This window comes from Sus scrofa, chromosome 3, assembly GCF_054392235.1.
Source record: "Sus scrofa isolate SSC_HxYL_T2T_F1_AM1 chromosome 3, Sscrofa_HxYL_maternal_Yorkshire_Landrace_v2.0, whole genome shotgun sequence".
Taxonomy (NCBI): Eukaryota; Metazoa; Chordata; class Mammalia; order Artiodactyla; family Suidae; genus Sus; species Sus scrofa.
The window spans coordinates 143,397,636-143,421,632 of NC_139385.1; the positions used below are offsets into that span (position 1 = coordinate 143,397,636).

At 51.1% G+C, this 23,997-nt stretch overlaps 1 protein-coding gene across 4 annotated transcripts in view; it reads right to left on the reverse strand.

The window, feature by feature from the left end:
* Positions 1-23,997, reverse strand: part of DCDC2C (doublecortin domain containing 2C) — a 115,488-nt gene that overhangs the window by 80,880 nt on the left and 10,611 nt on the right. For all 4 annotated transcript variants that reach the window (XM_085016181.1, XM_085016179.1, XM_085016178.1 and 1 more), the window contains exons 2-4: positions 19,760-19,811; positions 7,304-7,380; positions 1,614-1,742 (exon numbers count right to left, since the gene is read on the reverse strand). In XM_085016181.1, coding sequence (XP_084872307.1) covers positions 1,614-1,742; positions 7,304-7,380; positions 19,760-19,811 — 258 coding nt within the window. The remainder of the gene's footprint in view (positions 1-1,613; positions 1,743-7,303; positions 7,381-19,759; positions 19,812-23,997) is intronic.

Here is a 23,997-nt window from a genome sequence, read left to right on the forward strand (position 1 = left end):
CAAAAAAAAAAAAAAAAAAAGTAAATGTGTTCTTCCAGCCCAGAGCCCACCAGCTGGCTCATCACTTCCGCAAAAACGACCCTTCTAGTAACCCTTCAGCGTCGTACGCATCTCCTGACTCCCTGGCCTGAAAGATCTCTGTGTCTCCCGCGTCCCCAGCCCACTCCCCCGGCAAGACTCTGGGCCTTCTCGTCAGCCCAGCATGTCCCCACCACCAGGCCCTCAGCTCTCCCGCTGCAGCCCCGCAGCCTTGCCACCCCCCATCGCTGCCCCCTCCATCCTCTGACCGCCCGGCCTGAGGTCTAAGACCAGCGGGCTGTCCCTGGGTTCACTGGCACAGCCACCTCTCCCTCCACCCACTTCGGCTTCGCCCCTGCGTACCCAGAGAGCCGCCCGCCATCCCTCCCAACCTCGGCAGTGGACCAGTCCCTCCCCCGCCCATCCCCCGCCCCAGGCTGCCGGGGATCCTGGGACACCCCAGCCCTGCAGCGGGTCCCACTGCCAGTCCTGGGTCTGGGCTGGCAGGGCCCCCAACACGGCGACAACCCTCCTGTCCCCCCAGGACGCTGACCCCCACCCCCGTCCACCCACAGGAGACCGCCTGTGAGCACCCATCCTCCAACCCAGCCGCTTCCATCTGCTCAGCATCTTGTCCCCCGTGGCCACCCTGCCTCTCACCCCCAACCTCCAGTCCCCCGCTGTGACCACCACTGCGAGCATCCGCCCACGTACACAGGACCCAGCGGCCAAGAGACTGCAGGATGCCAACCTGAGGGACGCTCACAGTCTGGGTCCCAACAGCTGTTGCCACCTCACGGTGACACTCACTTGTGGACATGGAACCGGATAGAATTTGCCGCAAATGCCAGGCTCCTTGACCATGACCGCCAGCCCGCCTCCCGCTCAGGTCACACCGAGCACGCCGCCAGGACCAGAGCCACATCAGGACTCCTGGGAGCAGGTTCTGTTACCACTTCCGACCGTCCACATGAGGAAAGAGGCCTCGGGAAGCGACGCACGTCCCCGAGGGGGCCAGGGCAGGCCCAGCTCCCAACCACCACACCCACTGCCCAGTGGTCCCAGGCCTTAGCTCCCACTGTTAGGACAAGTCTGCTCAGAGGCCGGTTCCCCCACAGATGCCGGACTCCTGCTGCCAACGAGGCGTCATCACTGGAGCATCGAATTGAACGTTCACTGTTGCAGGGGCACAGGGGGCGGTCGGACCCGTGGGCAAGGGGACAGGGGCACGTCTGCCTTGACAGCTGTACTCACCACACCCAGCGAGAGGCAGGTGCTCAATAAACTTTGCTGAATGAATAAATGAAAGAACCCATTAAAAATACGTCTGGTCCAAAGACAGCGGAAATCTCGTCTGCCTGAAGACTTAAATTCGAGCTCACAATGAATCGTCTTAGACCCCATGGGTCCCGGCAAGGAATTCTCACGGAAAAGCACCAAGCCAGCCCCTGGGACCCATGGGTCCCGGCAAGGAATTCTCACGGAGAAGCACCAAGCCAGCCCCTGGGACCCACGGGTCCCAGCAAGGAATTCTCACGGAAAAGCACCAAGCCAGCCCCTGGGACTGGGGTCCCCAGGGCCAGGCGGGGCCTTACTTTCGGACGCCTCCCAGAGGAAAGACCTTCTCTCCAATCACGGCCAGCACGCAATTCCAGTCTGTCAGGCAGAATCTGGGAATAATAATCTTGACAGGTGGGAAAAATAATCTCCCATTTGTGAAAACACTGCAAGAATAAAAGAGAAAGCCATGTTAGTGCCTCACACTTTGGGGGGAAACACTGGAAATTCAAGAAAGATACATCATTTCAGGACCAACTGTGAAAGGCACCTGGAGCCCTGAGCAGCCCTCAGAGGAGGGTCCGCCATCCGCAGGAGACGGGGACAGAACAGGAACGCTGGGGACACAGCCTCATAGGACAGAAGAGGCCCAGATGAATAGAATTAACTGTATTCTTTTTAAAATGTGCCTCCATGACACAGGATATCATGGAAGAAAACTGTGTCCATTTGGAAAACAGGGAATTTTTGCCGTTAAAATAGCAGCCATTGTCCCCTCCATGGAGCCGAGAGAATATCCCAAAGGAAATAAGGTGCAGTCCTTTGGAAAGAGGATAAAAACAGCTGATGGGGTTCCCATCGTGGCTCCGTGGAAACAAATCTGACTAGCGTCCCTAGAATGCAGGTTCGATCCCTGGCCTCGCTCAGTGGGTTATGGATCTGGCAGTGTTGCCGTGAGCTGTGGTGTAAGCCGATGGCTACAGCTTGGGTTTGACCCCTAGCCTGGGAACCTCCATATGCCTCAGTGCAGCCCTAAAAAAAAAAATAAAAAAAAAAAAGATAAAGTTTGGAGTTCCCGGCATGGCTCAGTGGTTAAGAATCCAACTAGGAACTATGGTTGCGGGTTCAATCCCTGGCCTCACTCAGTGGGGCTTCCCAGTGCATGAAGTCATGTTATACCACACCATAGTCTACTGAGGATGCGACAGCAGTATGTCTATAAAAACAATGTGCAGACCTTAATTTAAAAGATACTTTATTGCTAAAAAGTTACTAACCATCATCTGACAGCAGAGGGTAGCCAGAAATCTTCCATTCATTAAAAAAAAAAAAAGAAAGAAAGAAAGAAAAAGAAAAGCAGTATCTGTGAAGCACAACAAAGCAGAGCTCAGTGAAACAAAGTGCACCTGTATTTATCAAAACAAAAACAGAAAAACAACCTAAAGGTCCAGTGCAGAGGATGGTTAAATAAACTATAGCACAGCCATGCAATAATAAACAATGCGGCTATTTAAAACTGTTTACTCAGAATTTGTCTTTGGGGGGAAATGGTCAAATGCAATTAATGCTGAAAAAAACAAAAAAAGCGCAAGAGCAGCTATAGAGCCAAGATCACATTCCTCCGGTGAACAGGGCTTGTCTCTGAGGAGTGAGAGAAGAGTGGTTTCTATTTTATTCTTAACACATTTCTAGATTTCCCCTTTTTCTAATAAGCATGTAAATATGAGGGAAACGACCTACAAGGATTTTTTAATGATTTTTATTTTTTCCATTATAGTTGGTTTAGAGTGTTCTGTCAATTTTCTGCTGTACAGCCAAGAGACCCGGTCTCACTCACACACACACTCACACACACACACACACACACACTTATATATATATTTCTTCTTTTTCTCACATTATCCTCCATCATGTTCCATCACAAGTGACTAGATATGGTTCCCAGTGCGATGCAGCAGGATCTCATTGCTTATCCACTCCAAAGGCAATAGTTTGCATCTACGAACCCCAGACTCCCTCCCCCGCCCCCGGCAACCACAAGTCTGTTCTCCACGTCCGTGCGTTTCTTTTCTGTGGAAAAGTTTATTTGTGCCATATATTAGATTCCAGATATAAGCGATATCATAGCAAAAATGGCTTCAAGACTTAAACATACGACAAGACCCTGTCAAACTCCCAGAAGAGAATATGGGCAGAACACGCTCTGACATCACCTGGAAGGGTTTTTTCAACTGCGAACAATAAATGCTAATCCCGTTGTGTCACTTAGGAAGCTGCAAGCTTGGAGGGAGTGATGGACCTAACGCCTCTCCAGCAGTTGGCTGGTTGAGCTGGAGAATGGCTGAGGGGAAAAAACCTTTGCTCTGCCGGATTCTGTCTGTGCTGTTCAAGCATCAAACAGCCCATCTTCCACCTGACCATCCAGGGACGCGGATGAACACCGCCAGCAGAAACAGCCGAAAGCGGTTTCCCTGGACAGTCGGCGACGGAGGGTGATGGACGGGCGGGAGCTCCCGCACACAGGCTAAAAGCCCATCGCCGCCAGATTAGACTCTGGCGCGTTCGGCTCTCCAGCACCACACGGCCGTTTTTCAAAGCGCTCATCTGTTCGCACACACGGAAGGCGTATTCTCTCTCCAATCGTTCACGGTCTCATGTACAGAATGGATAAGCGAGGTCCTGCTGCAGAGCGCGCGGAACTGCACACGACACCCTGGGATAAAGCATCACGGAGTAGAATATGTACACGAAGGTATATATATGTGAGTAACTGAATCACTCTTGCTGTACAGCAGAAATTCACAGCATTATAAATCAACTATACTTCCATAAAATTAAACAAATAAATACATGTTTTAAAAGAAACCAGGGTAAATTCTGCAGTAGGATGAAAAGGAAGATACTCAGCCGTGTATGCAGCATATATATACCCCTCTAAACCCTTGAATAGGCAGAGCCAGAAACTTTTAACAGTCACCTCTGGGGATATAAAGTGGGCAGAAGACTTACTTTCAATGTATGCTTTCTTTTCTTTTTCTTTTTCTTTTTTTTTTTTTTTTGGCTGTGACCACGGCATGCTGAAGTTCCCAGGGCTACAGCAGTGACCTGGGCTGCTGCAGTGACATTGCCAGATCCTTAACCCCCCTGTACCACAAAGGAACTCTGTAACATATACCTTTTAAAAAATGACTTATTTACCATGTGCATAAGTTACTTAGGCCATAAAAAATAGTTTATTTTTTTTAAATAACTTTGAAGTAAGACTAGCGAAAGGCATGAAACAGCTTTGCTGATATACCTCCTAATGTGCTCATTCATTTTTAATAAATAATATTTTAAACCTTTTAAGAAGGATATTTACAAATTTTTTTGTCTTTTTAGGGCCATACACACAGCATATGGAAGTTCCCAGGCCAGGGATCCAATCGGAGCTGCAGCTGCCGGCCTGCACCACAGCCACAGCAACGCCAGATCTGAGCCACATCTTCAACCTACACCATAGCTCACAGCAATGCCGGATGCTTAATCCCCTGAGCAAGGCCAGGAATCAAATCTGCGTCTTCATGGATACTAGTCAGATTTGTTACTGCTGAGCCACAGCGGGAACTCCAGATATTTACAATTTTTAAATAAGAAATCTTTAAAATTTTTCAAAGAAGGAGTTAGCCCCTGGATCTAGGAAAGGAGTCCAGGTGACGTAATGATGATGCTGGTGGCTGCATCACTCAGCGCTTAGCCTGTGCACAGCTCCGTTCGTGACAGAACCGACACAGGCCTGAGCCTCCACCTCCAAGCTGGCCACCTGGCCTGGACGTGGTCTCCACCCTCTGAGCTCTGAGGAGACCCGGACAGGCAGGGGCGTCCCCCCCCCATCCAGCTGCTGCAGAGCTCACCCTCAGCGCCCCCACCTTGGCTCCCCACTTCCAAGGGCCAAAACATGCTTCTCCCTCGAGCACTGCAAACCCTGGAAGCGTCGTGACCATTTCCTGGGTGCGTTTGAGTTACAAGGTCTCCAAGCAAACATGATCAGGTCTCTCCTTGGTAGAAAAGGCCCTGCGTTTGGATGGTTATTTGGGTCCATCTAGTGGAATTTCAAGCACACCAAAGGAAGGCGAGGAGTATAGGTCTTAAAAGAAACTGGTTTACAGTAGAAAAAAGTCTGTCAAAATAAGTGAGAATCACTGATGTTCTTGCATCATGCCAAAAATAAAATATATATATATATGTGTGTATATATATATATACATATATATATATGCGTCTCTAGGGGTAGGTGTCCTTGCTAGGAAGGACCCATCAGCCAATAAAGTTCCCTGGGACCTCCACCCATTCTTCAGAAAAAGACGTCCTTCCCAAATTTAGAGATGCGGTGTCTCCCATCATTTCAAAACCGCTCTCAGATGGACAAACGGCGCAGCAGAAGAGCCCTCGACGTGCAGGTGGCGCCCCTGCCGGAGCTGAAGGGAATATTCTGAGGAAACGACGGTGAAAGTCTAGAAGGTGAGTGACAGGAGCAGCTTAGCTGATGAACGGGTCATGTTGGCTCCGTCCTTGGGCCTCCCCGGCAGGGGCTCTGCGGGGTCTGAGGTGGCTCCCAGCCTCCTGCGCCCCCAGCTGGTCGGCGGGGCACCAAGGACGACGCTGCTAACCGAGGCTGGGACTGGCCAGCTGCGGGCCCCCGGCCCTGGGGCCACCACGCTGGAAACGCACTGAAACGCCATCCATGGGAGCAGAACCAGTGAGAAGGAAGGTGCCATGTGGGGCCTCCCCAAACCCTCAAAACACCACACTGTAAGAAGGATTGGGGGGGACGGCTGCCGTCTGGAGAACTCCCGCCCCTGAGAGGCACCAGGACCCTGCAAACCGATGCCACTCAGAGAGAGGACGCGTGGCCAGGTCCCAAAGCCCCAGAGTAAGAGGCTGGACTTGAACCAATGTTTTGTCTGAGTCGAGGGAGTGCTCTCTTTTTCTTTTATTTTCTTTCTCTTTTTCGTTTGTTTGTTTGTTTGTTTGTCTTTTTAGGGCCATACCCGCAGCATATGGAAGGTCCCAGGCTAGGGGTAGAATCGGAGCTGCAGCTGTCAGCCTGTGCCAGATCTGAGCTGCATCTGCCACCTATGCTGCAGCTTGCAGCAACACTGGATGCTTAACCCGCTAATGGGGGGCCAGGGATCAAACCCACACCCTCACAGAGACAAGGTGACGAGCCACAGTGGAAACTCCAAGTGAGTTCTCATCCTTTTTTTTTTTTTTTTTTTGTCTTTTTGCCTTTTCTAGGGCCGCTTCCCGTGGCATATGGAGGTTCCCAGGCTAGGGGTTGAATCGGAGCTGTAGCCATCGTAGCCAGAGCCACAGCAACGTTCCACAGCTTACAGCAACGCTGGATCCTTAACCCACTGAGCAAGGCCAGGGATCGAACCCACAACCTCATAGTTCCTAGTCAGATTCATTAACCACTGCGCCACGATGGGAACTCCGAGTTCTCATTCTAAAACCCAATACGAGGCAGGCTGGCCCACGAAGGGGCTGTGATTAACCCAGACAGAGTCCACCGGCACCTCTGCACCCATCTCTGTCGGCCGCTTCCTGGAGCAGCTGGTCCTGTGGCCACACTCGACCAGGATGTGTCACCCCAGAGGCCTCTGGCAGTAAGAGCTCACGGTGGGAGCATAACTTTTACCTTTCCCATCATCCAGCAGCTGCAGTGACTAGCTTACCCCAAAATAGATAAAAAGCTAAGGCTAAGTGGCGCTTCCACCCCCACATGAACTGGAAACTGCAGCAAGGCAGTCGGATTGCTTTTCCAGAATCAGGATTCAAGAGAACCTGTATCACGCGAAGGGCCGAATCTTACAGAATCTTCCCCCAGGTGGAAGGATGAGCCATCGCGAGGAGGTGGGGGGAGGAGGGGGAAAAGAGTGGCAGAGAGGAGGGGGAGGGGGCCAGGGAAGCAGGGAGGAGGGGGGCAGGGGGCTACCATCTGGTCTCCCCCACCAGCTGTACTCACTTTATTGGTCGGGATAGCCGACGGGACGTTTGCCACCTGGAAGGCACACTGATGTCACAATGTACCACGGGCTTGACCTGAAAAAAGAAAAAAAGAATTCTCAGAATTCAGTTCAGCGAACAAGCCGGCGCTAAATACCCAGAGTACACATAGCATCGCTGAGAGAACACGAGGGAAGACGGGGGCTCGGGGGAAGCTGGGCTCCGCGCTGGGCAGGATTCCAGCCCGGGCGTGCAGACCACTGGCTGCAGGGCCGTGAGTTCCCCGGGGGGGAGAGGTCACGCACGGAGGGGCCCAGTGAGGGTTGGCGGGGTGGGTGAGAGTGCGGGCCACCCTGAGGCCCAGCCCAGAGCACAGAGGACCTGGCTTCTAATCCAGCCGTGAGGCTTGGGCTGGAGCATCCTGGCCAGCGGGCGGGAGCACCTGCGTGGGGTTCTGAGCCTTCGCCTCCCTCTCCTGTGACCCCAACCTGAGGGCTGAGCCTCTCCGGGGCCCCACTCAAGTTGAGCTCCATATCCATGGTGCCAAGTACATTGTGCCCAGGCAGGAAAGCGTCTGGAAACCTGCCCTGGGGGCCCCTCTCCCCGTCAGGTGCCTCGTTTCCATGGAGACCCATGGGTGAGCGGAGGGCTTCTCACTGCACTGATGGAGAGACACCTGTGCCAAGTACTGTGCCCGGGGCCACGTGCCCTGCCCTGGGCTGCCTGCAGGATGCCCGCCCATCCCCCCATCATGGCCCTCCGAAGGAGCTCCCTGTCTCCCCACCAGGCTGAGGAGCTTGGGCCCTCCGCACCCTCCAACAAGCACCCCCTCCCCTGGCCACACCCCCCCATGTACCTGCCAAGTACATTGTGCCCTCTGCCCTCTGCCCTCCACGCTCTGCATCACGACCCGTCAGCCACTGGCCCGCTGGCCAAACCCCAGCCTTTGCTGCTCAGACCAACCTCCCCCACCTCCACGCTCCCATCACCCTTCAGGGCCGCCTCCAAAGCGACAGGATCAGTGCCCCTGAGGGAGGCTCGGGGTCCCCCACACTCCTGCTCTTCCTGCAGGAACAGTTTCCTCTGCCACCCCCTGACCCTGAGCACCCGCAGAGATGCCCTAGGACCCGGCCCTCACCCCGTCCGCAGGCCTCGCAGGGACCTCTGTCTGGGGCTGCTGCTTCCCTGAGACTAGCGGGTCGCTGCTAACCCGCCCCCCACCGCTCCCCAAGGCTGGGCCCGGACCCCCTTGCGACCGAGACCAGCATGAAGTTCCCAGAAGGGACCTGAGTCTTTGCTGCCCTGAGGTTCCGGCCTGAGCCTCTCTCTCCCCACCGCCCACCCCCGGAGCCTGCGGCCTGCTGGAGCCCGACTCTGTGATGACAAGTGAGAGGCGGCTCTGATACTCGGGGAAGGAGCTCTGAAAAAGGGAGCTCGCTGTGGCCACGCACCCGACATCCGCGTTCCCCCATTTTCTTCCTCTATATAAAATTACACACACCTGCTACTAAAGTGACAAACTCAGTGCCATGACTACCAACAACTACCATGAATGTACAGACCTAGTTTGAAAACAAAACAACCCAAATTACCCTCTGCAAAATCCTGTTGAGGTACAGCTACCCCAAGAACCAGCTTTCTGCTCGACCGCGTACAATTACAGAAACGACAAACGAATCGCTTTTTTATGTGCTGATGATTCATTACCGCCGTCACCCGCCTAATTAAACATCTCCAGCAGTTACCTGCGCGATGCCAGACTCTTTCCCGGTGCTCACGACCTCCCAGGAAGGGTCAGGCAAACACGCTTTTCTGTTTCTCTCTGAAGCTGGTGACAGTTCACCCATCCGCGCTGAGAGGCAAGAGGTGCCAGGCCTTCAGGCTCTTCAACAGTCCAGGGGATGACACCCGTCAACCTCCGGGACAGAAGACACTCGAGACCCCCCCACGGCATGTTTCCCCGAGCAGCACCTACGGCTGATTGAACGCCTACTCTCTGTCGGGCACTGCCCTCCCACCCTACGTGCATTTATACCTAATCCTCAAGACACCGGGCAGAGCATCCAGGTAAGAGGACTCAGAGGGGTTCTGTCATCTTCCCAAGAACACGGCCGTTAAGCGTCCTGGCCGTGATAAGCCAGTCAACAGATCTTCCTTGGGAGTTCCCGCTGCGGCGCGATGGGATCAGTGGTGTCTTGGGAGCATGGGACACAGGTTCAACCCCTGACCCGGCACACTGGGTTAAGGACCTGGCATTGCCACAGCTGTGGCTTGGGTTGCAACTGTGGCTCGGACCTGACCCCAGGAGAGTTCCTGCCGTGGTGCCGCGGGTGAAGAATCCAACTGCAGTGGCTTAGGTCACTGCAGAGGTGCAGGTTCGATCCCCAGCCTGGCACAGCGGGTTAAAGGATCCGACACTGCCACCGCTGCAGCATAGGTGGCAGTTAAGGCTCAGATTCAGTCCCTGACCGAGGAACTTCATTGTGCCATGGGTGCAGCCATAAAATATACATGTGTATACATATAATGTATATATACTGTAGTTTTTAACAAAGTGGCAATTTGAACCTATGCCAACACAGCATTTCGGAGCCTGTGCTGCATTACCAGGATTCTAGGAGTGGCTCCGTCACTCGCTCACTGTGTGACCTTGATCAAGCGGCCTCCCTTCCCGAAGCCGGCCCCTCACGCGTGCAATGCAGATGAGAGCAGGGCCCGCGCCCTAGGCTTGCTGTGTAGGAGCAACACACAGTGAGATAACACACCATCAGGGCCAGCAAGGCGCCTGGGGTGGGGCAGGGGCCCGGCTGACAGTTGTGGTTGTTATTTGTGTCGTTGCTCAGAGGCCTTGAGCCTTCTACCCCTTCATCCCGCTCCAAGAGCCCTCAGCGAAGACCCTTGCAGCCTTGTTCACGCAAAACAAGGAACCAAAAGCCCCTATGGCTGATGTGCGTGCCCTGGTGCCTCGGAGGAGGGATTCCAGCTCCTGCTGAAAAACGGATGGTCAGTTGGCACCGTCACTCTGAATGACTCCAAAATTGCTGACTCCTTAAAGTCAGGGAAACCATCCAGAAGAAACAGCCGCCCCATGATTTATGGAGCCTGCTGGCCACCCTGGCAAGTCCCCACTCAGAAGCAGGGCTGCAACTAAAGCCAACCCATGGCTGGGAGCATACCCGCCCTCTCTCTGCCAGGCTGCAGCCCCAGGATGGCACTCGGTCCTGGGTCCATTCACTCATTTAAGCCCTGGAGGACCCTCCCCCGTGGCAGGAACTGTGCCGAGGCTTAAAGATGCAAAGGGAACAAGCTGGGCAGCACACGCTCAGGGGCCAGGGGCCTCGGGGACACAGACAACCAAATAAGCGACCTTTAAACAAGGCTCTGGAGGCCGTGGGAGCACCAGGGCACCTAATCCCCGCAGTAGCACACAGGAGGCGTCCTGGAGGAAGGGGCGGCAAGGGGGACTTGACGGAGAAGGAGTCAGTCCGTCGAGGACGGAGAAATGCTGGACGAGGCAGGAGGACCAGCTCAGTCCTGGCTGGAGGGTCAGGGACACATCCTCGTGGAAACAAGATCTTTGGGAAACTGGAACCTCCTCACGGACCAGATCCCGAACACACAGGGAGGAGTGGTGAGCGCTGGGGCTGTGGGCGAAAGCAAGGGCCAGACCAAGAAGGACCTCGACGCTCGCGGTCAGCAGTGTGGACTCCATGCCCTGAGGGCAAAGAGGCGTGTGAACCAAAGGTCTGAACCAGGGAGCGGATGTGATGGAGTGTAGGAAAGGGCCAGGCTGGACGCAGGGAGACCGGCGGGAAGGCACGAGACTGTCTAGCAACAGCCCGTGGTGCCCCCACAAGAACAGGAGTCAAGGACACAGTATTAACCAAAGGGGCTTGAGAGGAGGTGGTGGGAGGGGTTGGGAGGAGCTGGGAGGAGCTTGAGAGGAGGGACTGGGAGGGGCTGGGAGGGGCTTGAGAGGAGGTGGTAGGAGGGGCTTGAGAGAAGAGGCTGGGAGGGACTGGGAGGGGCTTGAGAGGAGGTGGTGGGAGGGGCTTGAGAGGAGGTGGTGGGAGGGGCTTGAGAGGAGGTGGTGGGAGGGGCTTGAGAGGAGAGGCTGGGAGGGGCTGGGAGAAATAAAGGCTAAGAACAAGACCCAGGAGTCTGGTTTTAGCAGGTGAGCTATAGTTCCATTCTCTGAAAAGGAAGCACAAAGTAACAACTGGTTTGGAAGAAGAGGCCAGCGAGGTCGAACCTGGACACGCTGACTGGAAGTAACCTTGGGACGTCCAAGTGACAGGGCCTGTGGGCAGAGACATGGACAAGCGTCCCGAGCCGGAAAGAGAGCGGGGAGCCTCGGGCACAAGGGTAAGGACGGGCGATGCACGCAGCACGCTGCCTGAAAGGGAACAGGGGAGGAGCCAGGGTCGCTCCTGGACGGACTCCGATAGGAGGGACAGACAATGACAATAATTTCACAGGCAAATTTAGAAGAAGCAATCAGAGGGGCTAAGAAAAGAAAGGAATCTCAAGAATGAGAAAGAGGGAGGGCCAGTTCCCACCCACCCGCATGGCCCTCATCAGAAAGGCCCAAAAGTCCGCCGACTGTCAAGTGGATGAATAAATTACGATCTCTGCACACCGTGGGATATCATGCAGCCAGAGAAAGGAATTTTGAAAAATCCATGCTACCACATAGATAAGCCTTGAAAACAGTATGCCTCATTTAAGAAGTCCCATGCAGGAGGCCACCCACCCTATGATTCTATTTACATAACGTGTCCAGAACAGGCAAATCCATAGAGATGGCTATCATTATTCTTAGCGTTTTTTCTCATTCGTTTATGGAGGGTTCTCAAGCAATTTTCCCTATTTGCTCCCACATCATCAGTTTACCCAAAAAGATGATGAACCGCCAAAGCTATCTTGACAAGAAGAACAAAGTTGAAGGCAATTATTATCCATAGACATAAGCTAGTATATACTCAAGACAATATGGTATTAGCATAAAGACGGACCAATAGCTCAGTGGGAGGGAAAGTCCAGAAATAAAGCCACATGTCAATTCATTTTCAGCAAAGGATCCAAGAATATACAATGAGGAAAGAACCGTCTCTTCAGCAAAAAGATGCTGGGAAAACGGGATAGCCACAAGCGAAAGAATAAAGCTGGACCCCTCTCTTCCTACACAAAAATCAACTCAAAATGGATTGAACACTTGAAGGTAAGACCTGAAACTGTAAAACTCCTAGAAGAAAACACAGGGAGTAAGCTTCTTGACATTGGTCTTGGCAATGATTTTTTGGATTTGACACCAAAAAGGTATGTGTGACAAAAGCATAACTAAGCAAGTGGGTGGGATTTCCCTGGAGGCTCAGCAGGTTGAGGATCTGGCATCGTCACAGCTGTGGTGCAGGTCTGAGCCCTGGCCCGAGAACTTCCACATGCTGCAGGTGTGGCCCAAAAATAATAATAATAAGCATTGGGACTACATCAAACTTAACCACAGAGAGCTTCCATGCAGCAAAGGAGACAGCAGCAAGGTGAAAAGGCAGCCTACTGAGTAACAGCAACTATCTGCAAACCTTGCATCTGATAAGGGTTAATATCCAAAGTGTACAAGGGATTCATATCACTCAACAGCAAAACCCAAAACCAAACCAATAGGCTAGTTTAAAAATGGGCAAAGGACATAAAGAGACACTTTTCCAAAGAAGACACACAACTCGCCCAAAGGTGCTCAGCATCACCCATCACCAGGGAAACACAGGTTAGCACTACAATGACGGGTCGCCTCCCACCCGTCAGAATGGCCATCGTCACAAAGACGACAAGGAGGGAGTTCCCGTCGTGGCTCAGAGGTTAACGAATCCGACCAGGATCCACGAGGATGCGGGTTCGATCCCTGGTCTCGCTCGGTGGGTTAAGGATCTGGCATTGCCACCAGCTGTGGTGTAGGTCGCAGACGCGGCTCGGATCTGGCGTTGCTGTGGCTGTAGCTCCAATTCGACCCCTAGCCTGGAAACTTCCTTATGCCACAGGTGTGGCCCTTTAAAAAAAAGTCAGCAAATATCCAATGTTGGTGAGAATGTGGAGAAAAGGGAAAAGGGAGGCCCTGCACTTTTTATTCTTCATAAAGGCATGCCCCTTAGGACACAATAAAATGCACTGCAGAGGAGATCAGTTTTATACTGTGTGTTCCACGCGTTTTGTGTGGGGCTTTTCTTAGAACTGCTCTGGCTGCATGACAGGTTATTATTGCATATAAATTCAAATGACTTGTTGGGGAATTTATGGTAACATTGTAAGACCCATGTTAAAAATGGAGTGCTTGGGGCGTCCCCGCGTGGTGCAGGGGGTTAACTGTTGTGGCTCTGGTTACAGCTGTGATGCAGGTTCTATCCCTGGCCTGGGAACTTCTGCACGCCACATGCAAGCCAAAAAAAAAAAAAAAAAAATGGAGTGTTTGATAGCAGGTTTTAAACAAATTAAGAGCTAATGTTCCTATATGAAAAAAAATCCCACTACTGGCAGGAATGTAAGTTGATGCAGCCTCCATGAAAAACAATATGAAAAGTCCTCAAAACAACAGTTACTACATAATCCAGCAATTCCACTTCCAGGCACACATCCAAAGGAAATGAAACCATTTCTTTGAAAAGATATACGTACTCTGGTTAGTGTTCACTGAAGTCCTACTCACCATGGTAAAGGTATGGACAACCTCGTGTCTACCAGTGGACGGGGGGACAGAGAACGCGTGTTAAATACATACAATGGAATATTACTCAGCCATTAAGAAGAAGGAAAGTCGGCCATTTTCACCAACATGGAAGAAACCGGAGGTCACGGTGCTGTGAGTAAAACAAACTAGACAGAGAAAGACCAATACTGCGTGGCAGCACTTGTACGTGGACTCTAGGAGGGGGAGGGGTCCAACTTGTAGAAACAGAGGGTGGAAAAGTGATTGCTGGGGCCGGGAGCCAGGGAAGCAGGAAGAGATGGGTCAAACAGGTACAAACGTTCAGTTGTAAGACGAATAAAGTCGGAGGCTCTAACATAACATGGTGACAATAAGTGCCAACATCGCCTTGCGTAGTGGAAATTTGCTAAACATTCTCATGGGAGACAGAGAGAGAAAGGTAACTACGGGAGACGATGTGTCAATTAACTCAATGGGGGGGTCCTTTCGCATCAAATCACCCCAATGCACATTTTCTCCACTGCACTGCAGTAAAGCTGAGAACTACGGTATGTATCACTTAGCGGAACACTCTGAATCCACTAAAAATTGTTATAGAAGCACATCTGTGGACATACCAAGATTTCATGATTCGTTGTTAAGTAAAAGAGCATGTGTTAAAAAATGTAAAATCTGCTTTCATTTTTGCTGAAATAAATATATTTATAGAGCAAGAAGTGTATGCAGTGGGCCACTGAACAACACAGGCTCGAACCACACAGGTCCATTTACATGAAATGTTTTAAATGAACATATTGGAGTATTTTTTGGAGGTCGGCAATAACTTAAAAAACCTCACAAACAGAAATATCAACAAATTAATGTTAGGTATGTCATGAAATATCAAAAATAATACCAAAAAATTAATAAATATTTAAAAACCTAGAAATAGCAACAACTAATAAGTTAGGTGTGTCATGAATGCATAAAATAAAATAGATGTAGATACTAGTGGGTCCTTACGTGGGCACCAGGTGAGTGCTATTTAATACAAAATTAGTAATGTGTTAGCTTTTTCTCCTGTTTTTAATAACTTCGCTTTCAAAGAACTATATGACCGTCTGGTCTGCCTCTCTCTTTCTCATAATTAGAGAAACTGCAGTTCAGCCTATCGTCCCAGGGACGTGTGCTTTTTTAAGGCAATAACATTCCCAGGACTGGGTCGCGAACGTGACTGTGATACCGTGTGCCTTAGAAACTTCACACCAGTGCGTTAGCGGGTAGGCTAGGCTACCAGAAAGCAGTCAGACTGCTGCTGCTTCATTATCAACGCATGAATCACTACACCTATAAATAAAGAGGAATTCCCTTTTCACATTATCTCTTCATTTTTTATATCTGGTGTTGGTAACGTGCATAACATTTAGAGTTTCGTATCATATAAGACAACATTGGTATTTTCTAAGACTCATCTTGTGCATAGATGACGCAAACGACAGTGTCAACACAGTGCGGCACTGTAGGTCTATTTTCTCTTTCTTATGATTTTCCTTTTTTTTACATTTTTTATTAGAGTTGAATTACAGTGTTGTGCCACTTTCTGCGGTATAGCAGTGGACCAGTCATAAATACATATGCACATTCTTTTTCCCTCTTCTATCACGGTCTGTCCCAGGTGACGGGACAGAGCTCCCCGGGCTGTGCAGTAGGACCCCCCTGCTCATCCATCTGAACGCCGTTGTTTGCGTCCACCGACCCCAGCCTCCCCGTCCTCTTACTTGACTGCAAAACACAGTGGGTACCACACTAACACACAGAATTTGTGGTAGTCAACTGTTCCTGTTACCTGTGAGGCTTCCAGGCAACAGGAGGCTATCAGTAGTTGAGTATGGGGGGAGCCCAACGTGACCCACGGACTTTTGACTCTGCAGGGGACCAGCGCTCCTGACCCTGCATTGTTCAAGGGTCAAGCGTACACAGAGGCATACGTGCCTACATGTGTTAGAAGCATATAGAAAAGCATGGTGGTCAACCTTTGGATGAATGGCTTATGGGTGTGTTTCCTTTTAAATTACCCACATTTTCGCATTTCTCCGTAACGAATTATAGAGCCATTTCTGAAGCAAAAACAGAAGCTTCCAACACATGTGTTGGGGTCAGTTCAACAACAGGGAGCACCCATGACAAGGCCGCTGAGGGACGTGACAGGACTGGACTTGGGCTCAGTCTGTGCAGAGCACTCAGCCTAATCTTGAGTCGAAACAAAGTTAAATCTCATTCCTCTTGCTCTTCAGTAAGATAGGGAAGCACATAAAGCCCTTTATAAGCATTTATGTTAACAGTTCATTTTAATCTTTAATATACTCTTTATAAGAGAACAGTCGATCTACAGTGTTATGTCAATTTCTGCGGTACCTTGTAGTGACAAAAAGTCAATTTTAAAATTATTTCTGTTAGAATCCTGTAACTGCAGTTATCTGGAAAATTCACCTCCAAGAGTCACTTCCTTCGCTTCCATGACAACTTGAGATAAACACAGTCTAAATGAGTGGTTTAATTGTTTTACCATCAGTATGCTATTTGCCAGGATGAGCCCACTGAGAGGCCAGAAGACCAGCCCTGATGGGCAAAAAAAATATTGAAGTAGATCTCATGTGTTCTAGAAGTGTAGAGAAAAGGACTGGGCGAGCGGCTTTCTAAACACTGCCCAAATCTAGACAACTTGACATTACGAACCCAAACTCTAAGAGGCAGCAACGGAAGTCCTTGAATTAAACTGAGACCAGGGACCTGACTCTCATGAAAACCAATGGGACATCATCATTGACATTCGAGATCCCAAGAGCACCTGTTTCAAGTCTAATTTTCCTTGCCCCCGCATTTAATGAAACATAATTCCGAATTTATTATGTTCAAGCATCTTATAAATCATAATATAATCAAGTTTAATATAATCAAGTACATAATGGTATTCTCATTCATCTTAAGTAAATTTCTATACTAAAATCAAGGTCTCTTGAGAAGCGTCTTCAATTTTCCCACTAAAACATTTTGATCGAAACAGAAATTCTATGAAAGAATCTACAGGAAGCTAGGTACTTCTACTTCATATGAATGTCTCACAAAGAAGGCAGAATAACTGCAGAAAACATTTAAACATTGAACATTTGGATTTAGCCAAAGCTTATAGTATAGCATATTTAACGCTGTTAACAGTGTGCCCTGGTAGTCAAATTGGTAGGCATTTGTGGAGCTCAAATTTGGATAGGGTCAGCTATGAGTGTAACATCAGGCAACATGATAGCAATCATTTACTGAGCTCTTCCAACAGGCCCAGCTCCATCTCATTTCATTCCAACAATATTCCAAGAGGTACTATTTCCAGTCAATACCTAGAGATGGAAACACAGCGTGACGAGTCATGAATCATTCAACTGTTCCTCTATTGCTGGACATTCACCGTGTTCCCAGGGGGTTGTAATTATCATAAAAGCTGCTATGAACATCCTTAAGGCCCAGCACATGGACAGGTTAAGGGCCATGAGCTGAACGTGCTGCCTGGAGCAGGGGCAGGGGGGCTGCACGTGGCCTCAACTTCGGACAAGGCCCGGGGAGTCAGCAGCACCAGACTCGCTTGCAAGTTGTTCTCCACTGTCCCAGGAGGAGGTGGAGCACGGGGACCAGGTCCCCTCTGCAGTGCCTCCTGCCGGGCATCGCCTCCCCCAGCCCTTTGCACAAATCCTGGAGGACCACGGGCCCCACCCTGCTGAACCCCTGCTTCCCAGCAGAGCCTGGGCCAACTCTACTTGGCACTGGGGGGTCTGCCTCACCGCCTGGCACCCAGGGCTGCCCTTTCTGTAAGGAAAATGCCCACATGTCCCCGCCCTCCTGGGAAGAAAGGCCTCAGGCTGAGAGCTGGGAGCCCACCCTGCATTCTCGGCTGCACCTGTCTGCAGCGGGAGGAGGACGGAAGGTGGGGACCAGGCTCCAACTCCACCTTATGGCATTGTCCTCGGTAAGAACAACGTTCATAATCAGATTTTTCTGAATGAAGAGCACTAATTCCAAACAAACAGCACGAGGCTCTTTGGGCAGCTAAGCCTCGCGGCTGAGCACGCGGCAGCTTTGGGAGGCAGAGCCTCCCACGAGCGCTTCAATTCCAGTGCCTGGTTTCACACGAGGTGTGTCCTACCCTCTCCCACCACAGCATCCTCAGCTAGAAGACAGGGAGTTTTCATAAGGTAATCTAGATGCTTCCTTCCTGTCCTAAAATGCCAAATGTTACCTTGTAATCTTTTTTTTTTTTTCTTTTTGTCTTTTTTGGCCACACCTGCAGCACACGGAAGTTCCCAGGCTAGGAGTCAAATGGGAGCTGCAGCTGCCAGTCTACACCAGCAACACAGGATCTGAGCCTCGTCTGTGACCTACACCGAAGCTCACGGCAATGCTGGATCCTTAACCCACCGTGTGGGGCCAGGGATGGAACCTGCATCCTCATTGACGCTAGCTGGTTCATTACCACTGAGCCACAAGGGGGAACTCCATCATGTCTCTTTTTTAAATCACTGAAGTGGACAAAGAACAGACACAGACACAAACTTGAACAGATTCGTTCAAGGGCGCCTCCTCAGAACTGCTGCTCAATCCCACACCCCACCTGGAGAGGGCAGAGCAGAAGCCACATCCTCTCTCTTTTTCAGCTCACCTGTGACCTGTGCCACAGCTGGAGCAACGCCAGATCCCTAACTTCGCCACAGCAGGAGCTCCCCTCTCTCTTTGTTAAGGCAGCCCTGCCATTCAGGGGCTGCCAGAACTGCTTTCTTGTTGGGAACTTGCCTCATGCCCCTGGCAAGTTCCAAACTAAGGTGGGTGAGTAACAAATGTGACTCGATTCACCACAGGGCCCTAACGTATAGGCTTGAAGGAAGCAGCTAAATGCTTCTGCAGGCAGTGCCTGTGGCAACGCGAGAGCTGCTAGAAAGTCCTTCACTGGAGCACCGGGTGGAGTTCAAGGCCGCGGAGAGGTCCCGCTTCTTTAAAACACCGGGAATGAGGAGTTCCTGTCATGGCACAGTGGTTAACGAATCTGACTAGGAACCATGAGGTTGCGGGGTTCGATCCCTGGCCTTGCTCAGCGGGATAAGGACCTGGCGTTGCCGACACCGCGTTGCTGTGGCTGTAGTGTAGACCGGCGGCTAGAGCTCTGATTCGACCCCTAGCCTGGGAACCTCCATATGCCTTGGGCGTGGCCCTAAAAAGACAAAAAAAGGGGGGGAAAAAGGTGGATCTCTTTTAACCTATAGGTGAAGTGGGTTTTTTGGCTACAAATCAAGTGATGTGAACAGACTGGTGGAAGGTTCCATCCTGAAAACCTTTCAAATGTCTATCAAGTACAAAAATGTGCGGAACACGGAGCAAATCTTTCAATGTAGCATGATAATTAGCTGCAACCCTGTATTACTTAAAATAACCTCTCCTGACACCTGTCTTTCCAAATCACCAAAACAGAAGAAACAAGGCTTCACAAATGACTGCACGCTGGTTCGCAAAGATGCTCTCTCCCTCACCGTGGGCGTGGGATGTTCTTACAGACGCTTCCGTCACCCCGGTGACTTGAGGGGTTTGACAAGGAGGACAAGCTTGCCCAGCAATTTCTGGCTTCCAGAGCAACGTGCCTTTGTCCGCATCCCTACAAAACGCTGTTTTATCAGACTTGGGTTCCTCGACGCCGGCACGCTCGTCTCTACCCGACCCTCGAGGGCACCCCATCTTTGGCAGTCAGCCGCAATCACTTACGTCCTTCAACTTTCTCATCTTCGCAGGTTTTCTGGGAACTATGTGAATATAACTGCAAAAGAAGGCAGAAAAATCTAATTAGCAGGTAAACATGTAGAGAGAAAATTTGAGCCTCTTCGGAGATGACGCCGTTGCAGCATCACAGTGCACAGCTCCACAGCAGCTGAAACCTGAGACCTAGAGCCTGGCCGCGCTGGCATCAACACACAGGAGCAGCGTCTCTGCAGGACAGTGTCCTCGCTGGCTGCCATGGGCACCGCCGGGAAAACCGTCCTTACCTGGCACTGCGTTCCCTCATATGTCATTGGTCAGAGAGCAGACTTTCCAGGTCATTGCTGGGCCCAGGGTCCCACCACTGGCCAAAGCCAGAGCACAGCCCCAGATCCTGCCCAGCTCAGGTCACCTCAACTGCCCCCGCCTGGCTCACAGGACGTCATCACTGCTCCCGTCCTGCTGGGAAAGAGCCGCCCGAATAAAATGTGTGGGAGTCCCAGTAACACAATCTCTGATCCTGGGGAACTTCTGGAGAGCCTTCCCTGTGCCTCAAAAACAGAACAGCTATTTCTAATAAAAATAAACAATACCTTAGGACTTACACATGATGAAGTTTTTTTTAATTTTCCCTAGTTGATTTACAGTGTTGAATCAGTTTCCTGCTGTACAGCATAGTGACCCAGTCATACACACACACACACACACACACACATATTCTTTTTCTCACATTATCTTCCATCATGGTCTAGCCCAAGAGATTGGATCGAGTCCCCTGTGCTGTACAGCAGGACCTCATTGCTTGTCCATTCTAAATGGAATAGTTTGCACCCACCAACCCCAAACTTCCCCTCCATCCCACCTCCTCCCCTGTTAAAGTTTATTCTTTTTTTTTTTCATCTTTTTAGGGCCACACCCACAGCATATGGGGTTCCCAGGCTAGGGGTCGAATCGGAGCTACAGCTGCCAGCCTACACCACAGCCACAGCAACACAGGATCGGAGCTGTGTTTGCGACCTACACCACAGCTCACAGCAATGCCGGATCCCTAAGCCACTGAGCAAGGTCAGATATCGAACCCGCAACCTCATGGTTCCTAGTCAGATTTGTTTCCACTGCACCACTACCAGAACTCCCATATTTCTTTTTTTTTTTAATATATATATTTGAGATGGTTTTGTTGATGGTTTTGGTTAGCCATAGTCAGAGAAGGATGGACTAAGAGCTGGTAAGTGGAAGGAAAAAGGCACTTCAGTATTCAGTGCACAGTCAAGGGTCAGAAGCTCAGATGCCTCCAGAGGCCAGGCAAGAAAACAGTGACGGTTACAAAGGGTGGCGTTAGGGAATGATGGGGACAGGGCGAGAAGGAGCGAGGGTCCCTCTACGACAAACAGAGCTCGTCACTCCGGGGCACTGTTTTCCCGTGAAAGGCAGGCAACGACAAACCAAGACCTTTTGAACAATTGAATCCTCAATTTTTTTTTTTAATGCAAACAAATACTTCATAGTACATGAACTCCCCATTGGAGAATGCTGCAGCCACGTCACACCTTTGAAAACTGGGTGAACCAAAGAGCCAGCAAAACTTCAACTCACCACCTGGCTCCCAGGCCCTTCCAGGAGCACTTCTGCTCGTCCGCCAAGGGGTCTTTCTGTGTTAAATCCCCAATTTCTTTACCCGCAGTCAACATTAACACCTGCCAAAGGGAAGTTATTACCATTAAATAGAAACACAAGGTAAATATACACACAGAAAAATGAAAGCACAGAAAGACTGAAAAGCCAACATGGGCTGTTTGCCGCTTCGCTGTTGCTTTCCAAACCCACAGAAGTGGACCAGAAAGCAGGAACAAGCCGCTCCTCAGCAATCCACTGGATCCCCCTTTCAACAGGTGCTGGGAGAAGGCTCCCGCTTGCCCTTGGCCTTCCTGGGGGTGTGGTAGGAGGTGGGAGCAGGAATTTGAAGCAGAGACTGGACGCTAGTGTGCAAGTCCCTCCTTGCTGCGCCCAGAGATAAAGCAGAGGAGAAGCAGCCTGGGATGGAGCCTGCATCTCATGCTCACAGCACCGCAGGGGAGCTCCTAGGAACTGGCCTCACTTTGTTAATGAGGGAGCGGAGTGACAGTGAGGTTGTTTAATTGGCCCAATGCCACCCCGAGGGGCAAAGCCAGGATTCCATCCACCCAGGGCTTCCTGCATTGAGGCCAGGCGCCTCTTCCTGGGCGTGGCTGCCTCTCCGCACACCCCCACCTCCCGGTTATCCGAGGATCCTCAAGCACAGGTCGGTGGTAAGGAGACTCTGAGTCCAGGTGGGGGCATCACTGAGCTGCTGGAGTTTGATCGAAAGAGCACCTTCACTTTGCGTCTCAACACCAGCCTCCGAGGGTCACCAGGAAAAATTCCTCCCCTAACTCAGATTCTTTGGGGTCTCCTCACACACACACACACACACACACAGACACACACATACATGTACAGACACACACAGGCATGTACACACATGCACACCCATTCACATACACACACACAGATACACATACATACACACATGCACACAGGTATACACACATACACATAGACACACACACACACTGTGATCCCAACACGCTCCGCAAAAGAAATCCCTAATTCCAGGCTTTATGGGACATTCATTTTTTAAGAAATTATTAGTCTATAATATTTTGTTTTCTAGAGAAAAAATTACATTCCTCATCTCAAATTAATTTATTCCAGAAAACGTAGGGAAGGTTTGAATAATGTTTGGGGTAGATTGTGTGGTATTTGTCTTCTCAATGTGCTGTTTTTCAGCCATGATTACACAAAGACTCCCAGGATGGTTAATATATCATCAGGTTCCCCTTCAAACTTCATCTGTTGGTGGCCCAATTAGATTATTTGATGGTGAAAATTAACTGCACTGCCCAACAGCTCAGTAATTATAGAAAATACATTCTGACAAGTGCTAGCTTAACCCAAACCAGCACAAACCAACGTAGTTTTCAGGAGATAGATCAAGATGGCACAGGAGTAAGAGGTCGCTCACACCTTCTCCCATAAACACATCCAAAAACAAAAAAAAAACCCATCTACATGTAGAACAGTGGGCACAGGACCTCTCCTGAACGCTGGCAGATCATTACACCTCCAAAAAGGCCAAGAAACCCTCCACATAACTGGGTAGAAGAAAGGGGAAAAAGAGAGAGAGAAAAGGAATCAGGACGGGAGTAGCCCTCTGAGGGGGAAGCTGTGAAAGAGGAAAGGAACCCACACCCTGGGAGCCACCTGACCGGCAGGGAGATCAGCCGAAGGGAGGGACCTCAAGGTCACCAAGGGAAGCACAGCAGCTGGACTGAGACGGGCAAAGCAGACTGAGAGCCGCGCAGACCATCTGCACCCCCACCCCGGACACCCCAGCCTGAGCTGCTCGGGCAGGGGCTGGGCGCTGAGACTCAGGCTCCAGAGGTCAGTCCCAGGGAGAGGACTGGGGCTGGCTGTGTGGCGGCAGCCTGAGGGGCTAGGGAGTGGTATGCCACGGGCCGGGGAACCAAGTGCCGCAGCCGAGGGAACCCAGGAGGAGGTCTGGGCCTGCAGGAGAAGCAGGGCGCCATTGCTGGGGAGGGCTAGAGGAGGAGGGGTGGACCGCCATGAGACTCTCCCTGCACCTGCCTGTGTGAGCTCTCAGAGGGCGGGGCACCTCTGGCGCAGGCTACAGGCGGCAAGAGACCACTTGCTCTGGGCAACGGGTGGAGGGGCACCTCTTGTGTGGGCAAGAGGTGGCCAGACACCTCTCATGTGGGCTAAGAGCAGCGGGGGGCTAAGTGCCACGTGGTATCCCTTGTATGATCTACAGGCAGTGGGGACAAACCACAGCAGTCATCTCAGAAACTAGAGGGAGGCATGGCCCACCCCCACTGGGGCTCTGTGATCAGGCACCACCTGCAGCCCCAGTCACCTCAGAGGCTGGCTAAAAAAAGGGCACTGCAACCAAGCACCACCCATTGTTGCTCTCACTGCCCTGGGAACACACCTGCCCTGCTGCTGCCACTACCAAACGCTCTGGGCACCACCTATGGCTGCCTGATCAGTCACTTTCCAGGACCCTGCAACTAGGGCAGCAGCCTGTGCAGCACCTCCTGCATGCACTAAGTGGGATGGGGTGCTTCCTGCGTGGTTTATAGGTAGCTGGGGCAAACCACTGCAGTTATCTCTGACTCCAGAGGTGGGCATGGCCTGCTCCCACTAGGGGT